Source organism: Tamandua tetradactyla, chromosome 13 (assembly GCF_023851605.1).
Source record: "Tamandua tetradactyla isolate mTamTet1 chromosome 13, mTamTet1.pri, whole genome shotgun sequence".
NCBI classification, from domain to species: Eukaryota; Metazoa; Chordata; class Mammalia; order Pilosa; family Myrmecophagidae; genus Tamandua; species Tamandua tetradactyla.
This window is the reverse complement of record NC_135339.1, coordinates 45,588,582-45,604,161: the sequence shown is the minus strand read 5'-3', so window position 1 is coordinate 45,604,161 and position 15,580 is coordinate 45,588,582. Positions and strand designations below refer to the sequence as shown.

Here is a 15,580-nt window from a genome sequence, read left to right as displayed (position 1 = left end):
AAGTACCACATGCTGGGCAGGATAGGAAAAGCACAAAGCCTAGAGGCTTCATGAGAAAGTCTGAAAATCTGCTGGGTCTCACCCTCGTGGAAATTTGATACTGGCTATTCTGTCCTGCTGAGACATGGGCCTGCCTGGTCTGGGAAAATCGGACTCGGGTTGATCATATCTGAGGAGACCCTGCTCAAAAAAAAAGGTTCCATATAGGCAGTGCAGGAACCGGGAAATCAAGAGTTGAAAAATTCTCATCAGTTAAACAAAATGTACATGAGAGGTTCAGGATCAATAAGATGAACAGGATGCCCAAGAAGATGGAGAACAAATCTAACCAACAATAAAACCCTAGATAAGAGTGGCAACAACTTCCAGAATAAACTAATTAAGGAAATCAAATACCTAGATACCAGCAAAAAGTGAGTCATACTAGGAAAATCAAATCCAGTCAAAGTAATAAATCCAAATTTCAAATAAGATGCAGGAGTTGAAACAACTAATTCAGGAAATTTGAACAGATGCAAAATCACATCAGAATTCAAATCGGCAAGTTGAGGGAAGATATGGAAAGAGATAAAGGCTATAAAGAAGATACTGGGCAAGCCTGAAGAAATAGAAAGTTTGAAGAAAACAAATTTCAGAACTTATAGGAATGGAAAGCACAAAAGAAGGGATGAAATAACAGTGGATTTAGAGAGAAGAAAGGGCTAGTGAATGAGAGGATAAGACATCTGAAATCATATACACAAAAGAAAAGGGAAAAGAATGGAAAAATATGAGCACAGTTTCAGGGAATTGAATGACAACATGAAGCACACAAATGTATGTATTACAGGTGTCCCAGGAGGAAAAGAAAGGGAAAAGGGGCAGAGAGACTACTGGAAGAAATAATGACTGAAAATTTCCTGTCTCATGAAAGACATACAATTAGAGATCCAAGAATTTCAGCCCATATCCCAAAGAGAATAGATTCAAATAGATCTACTCCAAGACACTTATAATCAGGTTCTCAAATGTCAAAGACAAAGAATTTTGAAAGCAGGAAGAGAAAATCAATGCATTACATACAAGGAAACTCAGTGAAACTAAGTGTGGATTTCTTGTCAGAAACCACAGAGGTGAGAAGGAAGAGGTATGATATATTTAAGATTCTGAAAGAGAAAAATTGCCAGCTAAGAATTCTATACTCAGTAAAACTGTCCTTCAAAAATGTTGGGGAGTTGAAAATATTTTCAGACAAAGTCTAAAATAGTGGCTAAGAAAACATCTCCATAAGAAATACTAAAGGGAGTACTATAGGCAGATAGGGAAAGACAGGAGAGAGGTCTAGAGAAGAATAGAAATGAAGACTATCCATAAAGATAGAAAGAGAAAAAAAAATGACAAAATCTGAAAGACAAAATGGTAGAAGAAATTACTGCATTTACAGTAACAACACTAAATGTTAATGGATTAAACTCCCCAAACAAAAGATATAAATTGGCAGAATGGATTGAAAAACTGTACCCATCTGTATCTGTCTACCAGACTCACTTTAGGCACAAAGACGAAAACAGATTGAAAGTGAAAGTTTGGGAGAAATGTGTTAACCAGAGAAAATCATGGTAGCTAATATCAGACAAATTAGACTTCAAATATAAAACAAGTAAAAGAGACAAAGATACTACATATTAGTAAAAAGAATAATTCAACAAGAAGACATAATAATCAGATATTTATTCACCTAAGTATAGTGCCCCAAAATGTGAGGCAAACACTGACAATACTGAAGGGAAAAGTAGATGCTTTTACAATAATAGTTGAAGACTTCCATTCCCTGCTCTCATCAATGGATAGAACATGTAAACAGAGGATCAATAAGGAAACAGATTTTGAATAATATGACAAATGACATAGAAAATACTTACAGTACATCATTCCCCACAACAGGAGGAAACTCATTTTTCTCAAGTACTCATGGATCATTTTCATATGCTGGATCACAAAGCAAGTCTCAATTTTAAAAGAGTGAAATTCTACAAAGCACTTTCTTGGACTGTAATAGAATGAAGTTGGAAATCCATAGCAGGCAGAGGGCCAGAAAATTCATGAAAATATGGAGGCTAAACAACACACTCTTAAACAACCAGTCAGTCAAGGAAGAAATTACAAGAGAAATCAGTAAATATCTCGAGGTAAATGAAAATGAGAATACAACAAATCAAAACTTAAGAGATACCACAATGGCAGTGCTGAGAGGGAAATTTATTGCCCTAAATGCCTATATTAAAAAAGAAAAGAAGGGTGTACAAGGGGTTGTTCAGTGGTAGAATTCTTGCCTGCCATGCGGGAAGCCCAGGTTTGATTCCCAGCCCATGCACTTCCCAAAAAAACAAGCAAGCAAACAAGAAACAAAACGTCAACAAATGGTGCTGCAGTAACAGGATATTCACATGGAAAAAGAATGTAATGTGACCCCTGCCATAAATCATATGGGGGCGGGGGGTGGAGAGCAAAAGTCAAGGAATTAACTGGTTAACTGGAAGAACTAGAGAGAAAACAGTAACCTAACTACAAAGCAAGCAGAAGGAAAGAAAAAAATTGAAATTAGAACAGAAATAAAATTGAAAATATGGAAACAATCAAGAAAATCAGCAAAACCAGAAGTTGTTTCTTTGAGAATATCAATAAAATCAATGGACCCTTAGCTAGGCTGACAATTAAAAAATAAGAGAATGAAAATAAATAAAACCCAAAATGAAAGAGGGGACATAACCGCTGACCCCCCCAGAAATAAAGAATATTATGAGAGGATACCATGAGCAATTACATGCTAATAAACTAGATAACACAGATGAAATGGATGACTTCCTAGAAAATCATGAACAACCAATATGGGCTTTAGAAGAAATAGATGACCTCAAAAACCAAATCACAAGTAAAGAGAGTGAATCAGTTAAGAAGTTCCCAAAAGAAAAGTCCAGAACTAGATAGCTTCACATGTGAATTCTACCAAGGATTCAAGAGAGAATTAGTACTAATCTTGCTCAAACTCTTGAAAAAAAATTTTGAAGAGGGAAAACTACCTAACTGGATATTGATGTGCATAATAATGAAAAAGGATCCATTTATATTACCCTATATAAAAATCAACTCAAAATGGATCAAAGACCTAAACATTAGGGGTGAGAACATAAAACTTTTAGAAAAAATATGTAGGGAAATATCTCATAAACCCTGTGAAAGGAGGTAGTTTCCAAGACCTTATACCCAAAGCACAATGAGAAAAGAAATAGATAAATGGAAGCTCCTCAAAATTAAACATTTGTATGTATCAAAGTACTCTTTATTTTTTGTTCAGAAAGTAAGAAGGCAGCCTACACAATGGGAGACAATATTTGGAAACCACATATCAGGTAAGGGTTTAATATCTATAATATATAAAGATTCTGCAACTCAACAACAAAAACTCAAACCTATTAAAAAATGGGCAAAAGACATGAACAGACACTTTTCAGAAGAGGTAATATAAATGACTAAAAGCCACATGAAAAGAAGCTGAATTTCACTGCCTATTATAGAAATGGAAATCCAAACCACAATTGCAATAACATCTTACACCACCTAGGGTGACTATTATAAAAAAAAAAGAAAAAGAACAGTACTGAACAGTTGGAATGTAAAGTGGTACAACTGTTCTGGAACTCAGTTTGGTGGTTCCTTGGGAAGCTAAGTAACTGTCGTATGATTCAGTAATCCCATTGCTAGGTATCTGTTTGGAGGAACTGAAGGCAAGAACACAGGCATTTGCACACTGATATTTATAACAGCATTATTTATGAATGCCAAGGGATGGAAACAGCCCAAATGTTCGTCAGTGGACAAGTGGCTAAACTACCTGAGGTACATACATACAATGGACTATTACGCAGCTGTAAGACAGAATAAAGTCACGAAGTATGTAACAATGTGGATGAAGCTTTCACTCATTATGTAGAGTGAAATTAACCAGAAACAAAGGAACAACTACTGTATGGTCTCACTAATATGAACTAACATTGATGAGTGAACTTTGAGAGTTAAAGTTGAGAACACAGGTTATCAAGAAATAGAAAGAGGTAGAGATAGGGCATTTGGCATTGCAGAAATACAGAATGTACAACAGGACTAAGCATAGAAATTCAGAAATGGATAGCACAATACTATCTGATGGTAGCACAATAATGTAAGTACACTGAATGAAGCTAAATGTGTGTATGTCTGAGGGAGATGGGCTGGGGGCACTTTTGACACCTGAAAGAAAGGTAGAGGATGAAGACTGAGACTGTATAATTTAGGAATGCCTACAGTGGACAATGATGGTGATTAAATGTACAAATATGAGAGTATTTTTGCTTGAGGGAGACCAAATGAATGTCGACACTGCAAGGTGGTAAAAATGGGATGGTATACAGGGAAAAAAAAAATACCAACAATGCAAACTAGAATGTGTAGTCAGCAGTACATGTAATATACTTTTACTGAATGTGACAAAGGCATTATGCCAAAACTAAATGTTACGAAGCAGGGAATATGGGATTCTTTGTGGAAGAAAAAAGAAATGTCCTCATGTAGATTGTGGTGGTGAAGGTATGGCTATGTGATTGTACCAAGAACCACTGATTTTTACTTATGTTGGATTGTATGACGTGTAAATAAAACTTTAAAAATGAACAGAGAGAAACAAGTGCTAGAGAAAATGTGGAGGAGGTGCACCTGTTCACTTTTGGTAGGGAAGCTGAGAGGTGACAGGTTTGCTGGGGGGCAGTGCGGTGGCTCCACAGGAGACTTGGGGTGGGGTTGCCATATGATCCTGCAACTCCATTGCTAAGTATACACCTGGAGGAACTAATAGTGGGGACATGAAAGGACATTTGCACACTGGTGTTTATGGCAAAAGTTCTGTGATTCATAGTTGGTGGAGGTGGGAACGGAAGGGGGAACTGTGTTATATACATACAATGGACTACTGAGTAGCTCCAAGAAGGGATGACATTGTGAGGCGTGCAGCTAGGTGAATTGACCTTGAGGACAGTGTGTTGAATGAAATGTCAGAAACGAAAAGACAAATATTATGCTCCACTTATAAGAACTAACTATAATATACAAACTCGGAGAACTGAAGTCAAGAGCATGGGTTATAAGGTTGAGGCCTATTGTAAAGAGTCCTAGATTGTAAGCTCCTACAGCAGTCATATATATTTAGGAATTGTGACTGATATTTCTAAATTCTGAGACACTGAGCTATTTGTGTCTAACCTCGCCATTCCTGAAAATTGGGGTATTTATGTGAACATCTGAGTCTTAGAGTGAGAGCTCTGAAGCTATGAATATCACCACTACCTTAAATAACAAATGATAAAAAAAAAAAAGATGAAAAATGGATCTGACTTCAACCAGAGATCTGAATGAAGCTTATCCGGATGGGGATATTGTCCATATTTTAAAACTTCAACTTCTATACGAGACCAAAGGGAGAGATGTTTAATTTGGTGTAAAATTTATACTTAGAGTAGTGCGTTATCTATTTTAACTTGTTTAGTTTATTTCAACATCATTATTACATGGAATCTTGAATAGGGAGTGAGATCTTGTTCATTCGTAAAAGTTAGTGTGATGCCCAAAGTAATTTGGGCAGAGAGTAAAACAATATTTGCCAAGTCCCCTTGGGGGATAAATGAGGAAATATTAAACTTCCCCATCTCAGGAATTCCTGATATTCTCACAAGCAATGGGGACAACCAATTCAGCAGGCAGAGCCCTCAATCTTGGGGCTTAACCCTATGAAGCTTATTCCTGTGAAGGATAAGCTAAGCCTACTGATGATTATGCCTAACAGTCACCACCAGAGAACCTCTTTTGTTGCTTAAGTGTTGCCTCTCTCTCTAAGCCAACTCAACAGGTGAACTACTGCCCTCTACCTTACATGGGACATGACTCCCAGGGGTATAAATCTCCTTGGTGATGTGGGATGTGACTCCCAGCAATCAGCTGGGACCCAGCCTCATGGGATTGAGAAACCCTTCTTGACTAAAGAGGGGAAGAGAGAAATAAGACAAAATAAAATTTCAGTCGCTGAGAAATTTCAGAATTGAGAGGTTATCTGGGAGTTTATTCTTATGCATTATATAGATATCCCTTTTAGTTTATGCTGTACTGGAGTGGCTGGAGGAAAGTATCTGAAACTTGAGGTGTATTCCAGGAGCCTTGATTCTTAAATATGATTGTATAACTCTATAGCTTTTACGATGTGATCATGGGACTGTGAAAACTTGTGACTGATGTACCCTTTATCCAGGGTGTGGACAGATAAGTAAAAAAAATTAAGGACAAATAATTGATAGAGAGGTTAAGGAGTGAAAAAATTGAGTAATTGTAATACTAGTGGTTAATGAGAGGGTGGGATAAGGGCTATGGGATGTAATTTATTTATTTTTATCTCTTTTGTTGGAATGATGGAAAGGTTCTAAAGATGATCATGGTGATGAATACATAACATGTGTGATATTGTTGGCCATGTCTGTATACTTTGGATGGACTGTATGTGGGTAAAATAGCTCAAAATATATTTTTAAAATATATATTTTAAAATATATTTTTAAATAGCTCAAAAATATATATTTAAAAATGAGTGGAGATTTTATTACCATGGAAAAGGGAAAATCAGAGACTTGTAATACAGAATATAGGGGACCTCAAAGAGTAGATGAGGTTCTAAAATATAGACAATGTCTTCCTTACCCCTGTGATTGATGGAGAAATGACATTTAACAAAATCTAGCATCCTTTCTTGATAAAAACACTTTGAAAGATAGGAAAGAAGAAAACTTCATCAACAAGATAAAGGGCATATATGGGAAACCCAAAGCCAATATTGTACTCACTGGTGAAAGACTGAAAAGATGTCCCTCTAAGATATGGAACAAGACAAGAGTGCCCACTGACACCACTGTTATTCCGCATGGTCCTTGCAGTTCTAAGCAGAACAACTAGAAAAAAAAAAGAGAAAGAGACATCCAAATTGGATATGAAGAAATAAAATTTTCGCGAATTGCAAGGCATGATCCTATGTATAGAAAGTCCTGAAAAATTGACACCAAAGCTACTAGAGCTAATGAGTTCAGCAATGTGGCTGGATATAAAATCATGCAAAACTCAGTGTTTCTTTTCTTTTTGGGGGGGATGCTGTATGGCAATGTCACATTTCACTCTTTTTCTATGTGATTGTCCCATTATTACAGTACCATTTGTTGAATTTTTTGTTTGTTTGTTCTTGTTGGTTTCTTTTGTTTGTTTGTTTGGAAAGTGCATGGACCAGGAATCGAACCCAGGTCTCCCGCATGGCAGGCAAGAATCCTATCATGGAACTACACTCACACACCCAGGGTTTCTATGTACTAGTAGTGAATAATCTGAGGAGGAAATCAAGGAAAAATTCCGTTTACAATAGCAACTAAAAGGATCAAGTATCTAGGAATAAATTTACTAAGGCTGTGAAAGACTTGTACACAGAACACTATAAAACATTGCTAGTAACAATCAATGATGACCTAGATAAATGGATGGCTATTCTATGTTTGTGGATTGGAAGACTAAATAGCGTTAAGATGTCAGTTCTATCCACATTGACTTGATGGTTCAAGGCAATGCAAATCAAATTTCTATGGCTCAGGGTACACAGGTGGTTCAGTGGTAGAATGCTCACTCACCAATGCAGAGGCCTGGGTTTGATTCCCTGCCCATGTACACCAAATCCCCTGCCCCCATCTACCCCCCAAAATTTCTGTGTCCTAATGTGCAGAAATAGTGAATCCCGTTATCATATTTATTTGGAAGGCTAAGGGAGTTTGACTAGCCAAGATCATCTGGAAAAGAAAGAAGTTGGAGGACTCATACTTCCTGACTTTAAGGCATATTACAAAGCTGCAGTGGTCAAAAGAGCATGGCAATGGCATAAGGATAGATATATTGACCAACAAAATTGAATTGAGAATTCAGAAATAGACCTTTGCATCTATGGTCAAATGATACCTGACAAGGCTTCCAAGCCCACTCAATTGGGACAATATTCTCTTCACCAAATGGTACTGGGAGAACTGAATATCCTTATGCAAAAGAATGAAGGGGGAAAAAAAGAAGGAACATACATATCTCACATCTTATACAAAATTTAGCTCAAAATGGATCAAAAACCTAAATATAAGAGCCAGGACAATAAAACTCCTAGAAGAAAATGTAGGGAAGCATCTTCCAGATCTTGTGATAGGCAATGATTTTTAATGCTTTATACCCAAAACACGAGTAGTGAAGGAAAACAAGAATAAACAGGACCTCCTCAAAATTAAAAACTTTTGTACTTCAACGGACTTTGTTAAGAAAATGAAAAGGCAACCTACTCAATGGGAGAAATTATTTCAAAACCACATATCTGGAAAGTTATTAATATCCAGAATATATAAAGAAATCCTACAACTGTACATAAAAAAGACAACCCAATTTAGAAATAGGCAAAAGACTTGAATTGATATTTTTCCAAAGAGGAAATAAAAATCAGTAAAAAGCACATTAAACATCACTAGCTATTGGGGAAATGCAAATCAGAACCACAATGAGATATCATTTCATACCTACCATGATGGCCACTATTAAAATAATTGAAAACAGCAAGTGTAGGAGAAGATATGGAGAAATAGGAGCACCCATTCACTGCTGGTGGGGAAGTAAAATGGTTCAAAAAGGGCTGTGGAAGATAGTTTGGTGGTTTCTAGGTATGTATAGAATTACCATACAATCTGACAGTCCTACAACCATGTGTATGCTCAGAAGAGTTGAAAGCAGGGACTTGAACAGATATTTGCATACCAGTGTTAATAGCAGCATTGTATACAGTTTCCAAAAGATAGAAGCAACCCAAATATCCATTAACTAACGAGTGGATAAACAAAATGTGAATATATACGTGATGGAATATTGTTCAGCTGTAAGAAGGAAGGAAGTCCTGATGCATGCAACAACATGGGTGAAACTTGAAGACAATGTTGAATGAAATAAGCCAGACACAAAATGATAAACGTTGTATGATCTCACTGATAGGAATGAATTATAATGAGCAAATTCATAGTTAGAATCTGGACAATAGGTTATTAGGGTATATAATGAAGTAGAGAATGGGAAGCTGATGCTATTTTGTGCAGAATTCCTATTTGAGTGTAAATGTTTGGAAAAGGAGATTGTGAATAATTAACAGTGCTGAATTATGTTTGTGAATATGGTGGAAAGGGAATGTTTTGGGTCATGTGTGCCACTAGAAGGAGAGTTAGAAGATAAACATAGGACTGTATCACACCGTGAGTCCTGTTGTGGACAGTGGCTGTGGTTGATAGTACTAATATAAGAATATCCTTTCATGGATTTTAATGCAGTTATGTCGCTGTTACCAGGTGTTAATCATAGGATGGTATATGGGAAAAATGGACTAATGTAAACTATGCACTATGGTTAACAGTCATATTTTTGAAGTTTTTCATCAATTGTAACAAAGATGGCATCAGCAATAGTGAAGTATGTGGGAGTGTTGTGGTTTTTACAGGACTTTTATGTAAACTTACATGTCTAATTAAAATAATAATTTAAAAAATACAACCTATTATCTAACATGAATCTTGGTTGGTTTCTGTAATAGAAATTGGAATATTGTGCTTTTTTAAAGTTAATAACTCCAGCCATATAAATGATAAGAAAGGGATATAATGAAAAAAATTAACATTAAGCATTTACTATATGCCAGGTACTTTGCAAAAGTACTGTACTTATCATATTTTATTTAACTTTAGCAACCACCCAATGAGATAGGTGCTTCTATTTTACCTGTTTCACTAATGAAAAACTAAGGCATAGAGAAATTAAATCTCTTGCCCAAGGTCACAAGGCTAGTGAAGAACCAACAAGAGAAACAGAACTCATCTCTTGGTCTGATATCAGACCATTTATATAATGTCTTAACCAATATGTTACATTTCAAATCTGTCTCTCAGTCTTGAGTAGCAGATGAGATTTCTAGAGGATTAGGCTTTCCACTGAAAGAAACAGTGAGAAATGCCATGGGAGGTGTCTGAAGCTTATCCAAAGATGGGTTTACTGAACTAGTTTGGCTAAGAGAAAGAGTTGTCTATCCTGCAGGCAATAAGGTAATGAAGAGAGAGCTAGAATATCTGTGTGGCCGTATTGCATAAAAAAGTTTTGGCAAACCTTCTGAAGTGTTGTATTTGTTCACACCTATTGTGCAGATAGATAGGAGGAGTACAGAGAGAGAGTAGTGAGTAGGCTTTTAAGTAGTGAGTGGGCTTTTATCCTAATCACTGTAGCATTCTTTCTCCATTGTTTAGTTAGATGTAATTGCTTTTGGGGTAGAATAATATCTCCTGAAGCGTGGCTCGTGCACTGCTGGCAGATGGATGAAAGTTTTTTACGTTAATAGTTATTTTATCTGAATAAGTGTCAAGAAAATGTAATTAGCACATCAAATCAAACGATTTTACAAATATTACTCAGGATAAAACTAAATTGATTGGAATAGGAGGGAGTAAATTTGAAATCAACACAATTAAATATTACAGGAAACAAAAATCAAGGAAAAATTATGAAGTAAATGCATGAAGGCCTTACGTTTTGAAAACGCAGGGGTAGCATTAATTCTCTTCAATCACTAGCTAATTCTTTTGCCAAGTAGCAGGTTTTTTGTTTGTTTCCTGCAGACAGGGAGTAAGTAACTTGGAATAATAGAAAGGGAGGATTAAGTCTAGAATAGATTATGTTGACTTTTGATTTCTGCCCCCGTTGTGTTAGGTGATGGGATTTTTTGTGTACATAGCTATTACTTATTATTATTTTTTTCCATTTTCCTCATGAATAACATTTTCCTTACTTGAAGTCAACAATGTGTATCTGGTGCATGGTGTTTCCTTTTTCCTTCTTTGGCATTTCATTTTCCAAGTCCTTTGTGGAATGCAAATGGTCTTAAGGCCTCTTTCTTTTCCCTCAACCCTTGTGGTTTGTTTTCATTATGATGTCGCAGTGTTGGGAAACAGATAAAACAGCCTTGCCCCAGTCAGATAAGATGATTAAAAATAAAAAGATATCATAAACTAGAATTAATGCCCAAGGGTTGAAGTTATTTCCTTTTTCATAATAGCTGCCTTATTCAAATGAGATTTCCAAGTACAAAGTGTGCTAGAGAAAATGTACCCACTTACTCAGTTTTTATTTCTGATTCAAAATGACTTCAAAATTGGAATTACTGTACTTTTCTAATGTTGGTTTTGGAATAATTTCATATGTTTACATTTTTGTTTCTATCTTTTTCTGGTGCTTCTTCTCCATCTCGTCTCACATCTTCTCATCAGTGATTAAGAAAGGATGTGGATTTTTTATTTATGTATTTAATACATTTCTGTTGTATCATGGGGAGATTGCTCATTGTTTTGCATTTTTTTAAAAAAGAGCCTAGCACTGCTTATGTCACATTAAAAATGCCACAAATGAAATGAAGTATGTTTTCTCCCCTCTCTTTTTAGATGGGAAGGTTGAAGTTACAAAAGAAGGTGTGAAGCTGTGTACCATGGGCCCAGGAAAAGTGTTTGGGGAATTGGCTATTCTTTACAACTGTACACGGACAGCGACCGTCAAGAGTAAGACCGTTTTATTGTTTTTCAATTACTTTCAGTGTCTTTTGTACTCTAGTCCTGTGAAATGAGGACTAATTGACCCATGCCTCTCAGTTTAGTCTTTGCAATTTTATTAAACAATATTTTATTTTTTGCTTTGCAATGTAATTGTTGTATGTGTTTTCCCACTGAAGGGTGGTTGTTAACATTTCTGCCTAACCTAAATTTTATTGCTGACTATTATGAAGTTTGTCCTTTTAATCAAGAATTCTCAAATAAGAATTTATAAGATATCATTTTGTAAATTAGAATTAGAAGCAAGATTTTGGTATTTTTGCCTTTAAAACCCTAAGATCATATTTAAGCAATTGTGACATCTATTTTGAGTTACATGCCCACATAAATCCCACTTGTTCATTCAGTGGTTTAGAAAAATTATGCAGAGAAATGTCCTTCATCCCATTCAGAAATCACTGAGTGAGATTTATCTTGGATTCTAAAACTGCGTCTGAGTATATTCTTGTCTTCAGCTGTTCATCAAGCTGTATTTTATACCATTTTTCTTTTCTACTGATTGAGCTTATTTTAAATTGGAGCAATAAAGCAGCTCATTTCCCTAATTTTACATGTATGTATATATATGATTTTTCTAGCAACTTTTCTTGCCTTGGTAGAAGCAGCTGCAGTAGTGAGAGCAAAAAAAAAAATTCTAATTCCTCTTCTTTCTGCATATAGGATGCAATGACTGTATAATAAATAGAGCCTAGTTCAAAAGCCAATAATGGAAGATTCATCTTTCTTTGGGCAGCTGTGTGTGGATTTCATGTTTGAAAAGTCCTTCTCATACATTGTCCTGTGGATTATTTCAATCACAAATTACTTTGGTTAGGTTTTATTGTTTTAAGAAATGCTATTGCCAAAATAACAAATTGTTAAATGTATCAGTTTTAGCTGTCACTAATGTTCATCAATGGATTCAATGTCACTATTTTGAGTGTTTATTGGCTTTTTATCTCAGAAGTAAGGCCTGTAACTGACAATATGTCACTGAAACTTGGAGATTGTAAGAAACTAAAAATGTATGGTTAGCTAGCGTTGCAGAAATCATCTTACATGTCTTGTTAGTGAATCTGCTGTTAACTTCTTGAAATCAGTGCTGTTGGGGTCTCTCTAGGATACATAAGATGTGTATTTTTCGGCATTGATTTTTTATTTCTGAAAGCAGAAGACTTTTTCCATTGATAGGAAACTGCAATGTGTTTATTTGGAGTAATTATTTAATTATATGGCTCAAAGAATAATGAAGTCTAGGGAACCATAACAGAATCTGTCACAACTCTAATTCACTTAAAAAAGTGCCTTTACTGGAAAAAAAAAGTCATGATTCTATTAAATTAAATAAAATTTGCTCTCATGGTTCATTGCCATGAAAAAGTTTTCATTTTAGTAAAAAAAAAAAAAAAGCTAGGATAGCACATTTTGATTAAAACAGGATTTATTAAAATTGTATACAGCATTTTCAAGGTTTAAAATATTCTAGCATGAAGGAATGTTATATGCTGCTTATTTTTTCTTTTGAAGTTTTGTTTTGTTTATTTTTTAAAACAAACAGTGCTCCTTCCCCCTTCCCCACCACCCACCCCCGGTTTTCTTGGTAACCTCAAATCTGCTTTCTATCTCCAGGAATTTCCCTAATTTCTAGTCATCTCTTATAACTGATATCATACAATTCTTGTCTTTATGTCTTGCTTGTTTCACTGAACATAATGGTCTCAAGTTTCTTTCATGTTGGATGTGTCTCATAGCTTCATTTTTTCATATGGCACATTAATATCCCATTGAGTGTATTTACCATATTTTGTTTTATGATTCATATGTTGATAGACATTTGGATTGTTCCCAGCTTTTGGATATGTGAATAATTCCATACACATTGGTGAACAAGTATCTGTTTGTGATCTTGTTTTTGCTCTTTTCTGATATATATCTAGATGGGGGTTGCTGGGTCAAATGCTAAGTCTGTATTTGACTTTTTGAAGAACCACCATATTTATTTAACAGTAGCCACACCATTTTACATTTCCATCAACAATGCACTAGAGTTCCAGTTTCTCTGCATCCACTGCAACACTTATTTTTCATCCTTGTAACTATGAAGTTTTACCTCATTGTGGTTTTAATTTGCATTTCCCGAATAGCTAATGATGCTGCACATCTTTTATGTTTATTGGCAATTATATATATATTCTTGAGAAATGTCTATTCAAGTCCTTTGCCCATGTCTTGAGTATTATTTTTCTTTTCTTTTTTTTTTTTTGCTAAGTTGTAGGAATCGTTCATATGTTTTGCATATTGAACCCTTAACCAATATGTTGTTTGAAACATTGTCTCCCATTCTGTATGTAGGTTGTCTTTTGAATTTCTTGATAATTTCCTTTGCACAAAAGGGTTTTTTTTTGGGGGGGGGGGGATTTTGATGAAATTTTGTTTGTCTATTGTTTTTTGTTGTTGTTGTTCATGCTTTTGATGTCATATCTAAGACTCCCTTGCCAAATTCCATATCATGAAGATTTGCTCCTTCATCTTTTCCAAAGGCTGTTATAGTTTTAGCCCCATTTTTCTTTCTTTGATCCATTTTTAGTTGTTTTATTTCCTTTCTTTGATCCATTTTTAATTGTGTTTTTTAAATTTAAATTTTAATTTTTGTATATGGCATGAGGTAGGGGACTAAACTCTTTCTTCTGCATGTTGGTATCTGGTTTTATCAACACCATTTATAGAATGCTATTCTTTTCCCTCTGTATGAAATTAGATCCCGTGTTAAAAATTGATTAACCATGGGCATGTGACTCTATTTCTGGATTTTCAGTTCTGTCGCACTGAACTATTTGTCTGAATTTGTGCCACTTCCACACTGTTTTGAGTTCTGTCACTTTGTAATATAATTTAAAATTAGAAAGTATGAGCTCTCCAACGCTGTTTCTCTTTTTCATGATTACTTTGGCTACTTAGGGCCCCTTGTAAGTCCCATGTGCATTTAGGAATTGGTTTTTCCACTTCTGCAGTAAGACTGCCAGAATTCTGCTAGGGATTTCACTAAATTTGTATACAGGTTTGGATAATACTGACATATTAATTCAATATTGTTAATTCTTCCAATCCATGAACATGGGATGACTTGCCATTTACCAAGGTCTTCTTTAACTTCTTTCAGCAGCATTTTATAATTTTCAGTATTCAAGACTTTTATATATTTACTTAAATTTATACCTAGATATTTTATTCTTTTAGATGTTATTATAAATAGAGTTGTTTAAATTTCATCTTCAGATTGTACATTGCTAGGAATATGACTGGATTTTCATGTGTATATATTAATCTTATACCCTGCCACTTTGCTGAATTCATCATTTATTAGTTCTAATGGTTTCCTTATGGATACATAGGTTTTCTAACATGAGATTACATCATCTGCAAATAGAGATAGTTTTGTTTCTTTCTGGTTAGATTCTTTTGTGGATGTTACTTTTACTAAATGACTGTAGAATATAACCACAAAAGAATATATTTTACTATTTATATGTGATATTGAAAAATGTGCTCAAAAGTACACCCAGTCATTTGTCAAGATTCAAGATTTGTATTGATTCTTGACCATTTCTTCTAAACTTTCATCCTGCTAGTAATGCCAATTTGAAAAATCCTTCAAACAGATTAATCTACTTAGGTAATCCTCCAAATCTGAGAAGAATCACCTTTCTATCAATAGCTTCCTTCCATATCTTTTTCTTTCTTGTTTACCTGGGTTTGTTATTCCTTTCTCCTCAACACCACCCTCTTTCTTTTCATTTTTGAAAATGTCCTTTATGATCCTCTTTCTCCCTTCTTTCTACCTTGATCAACAT

General features: G+C 35.0%; 1 protein-coding gene across 2 annotated transcripts in view; it reads left to right on the top strand.

Moving 5' to 3' along the window:
- Positions 1-15,580, top strand: part of PRKG1 (protein kinase cGMP-dependent 1) — a 1,184,353-nt gene that overhangs the window by 443,955 nt on the left and 724,818 nt on the right. For both annotated transcript variants that reach the window (XM_077125297.1, XM_077125296.1), the window contains exon 3: positions 11,586-11,699. In XM_077125297.1, coding sequence (XP_076981412.1) covers positions 11,586-11,699 — 114 coding nt within the window. The remainder of the gene's footprint in view (positions 1-11,585; positions 11,700-15,580) is intronic.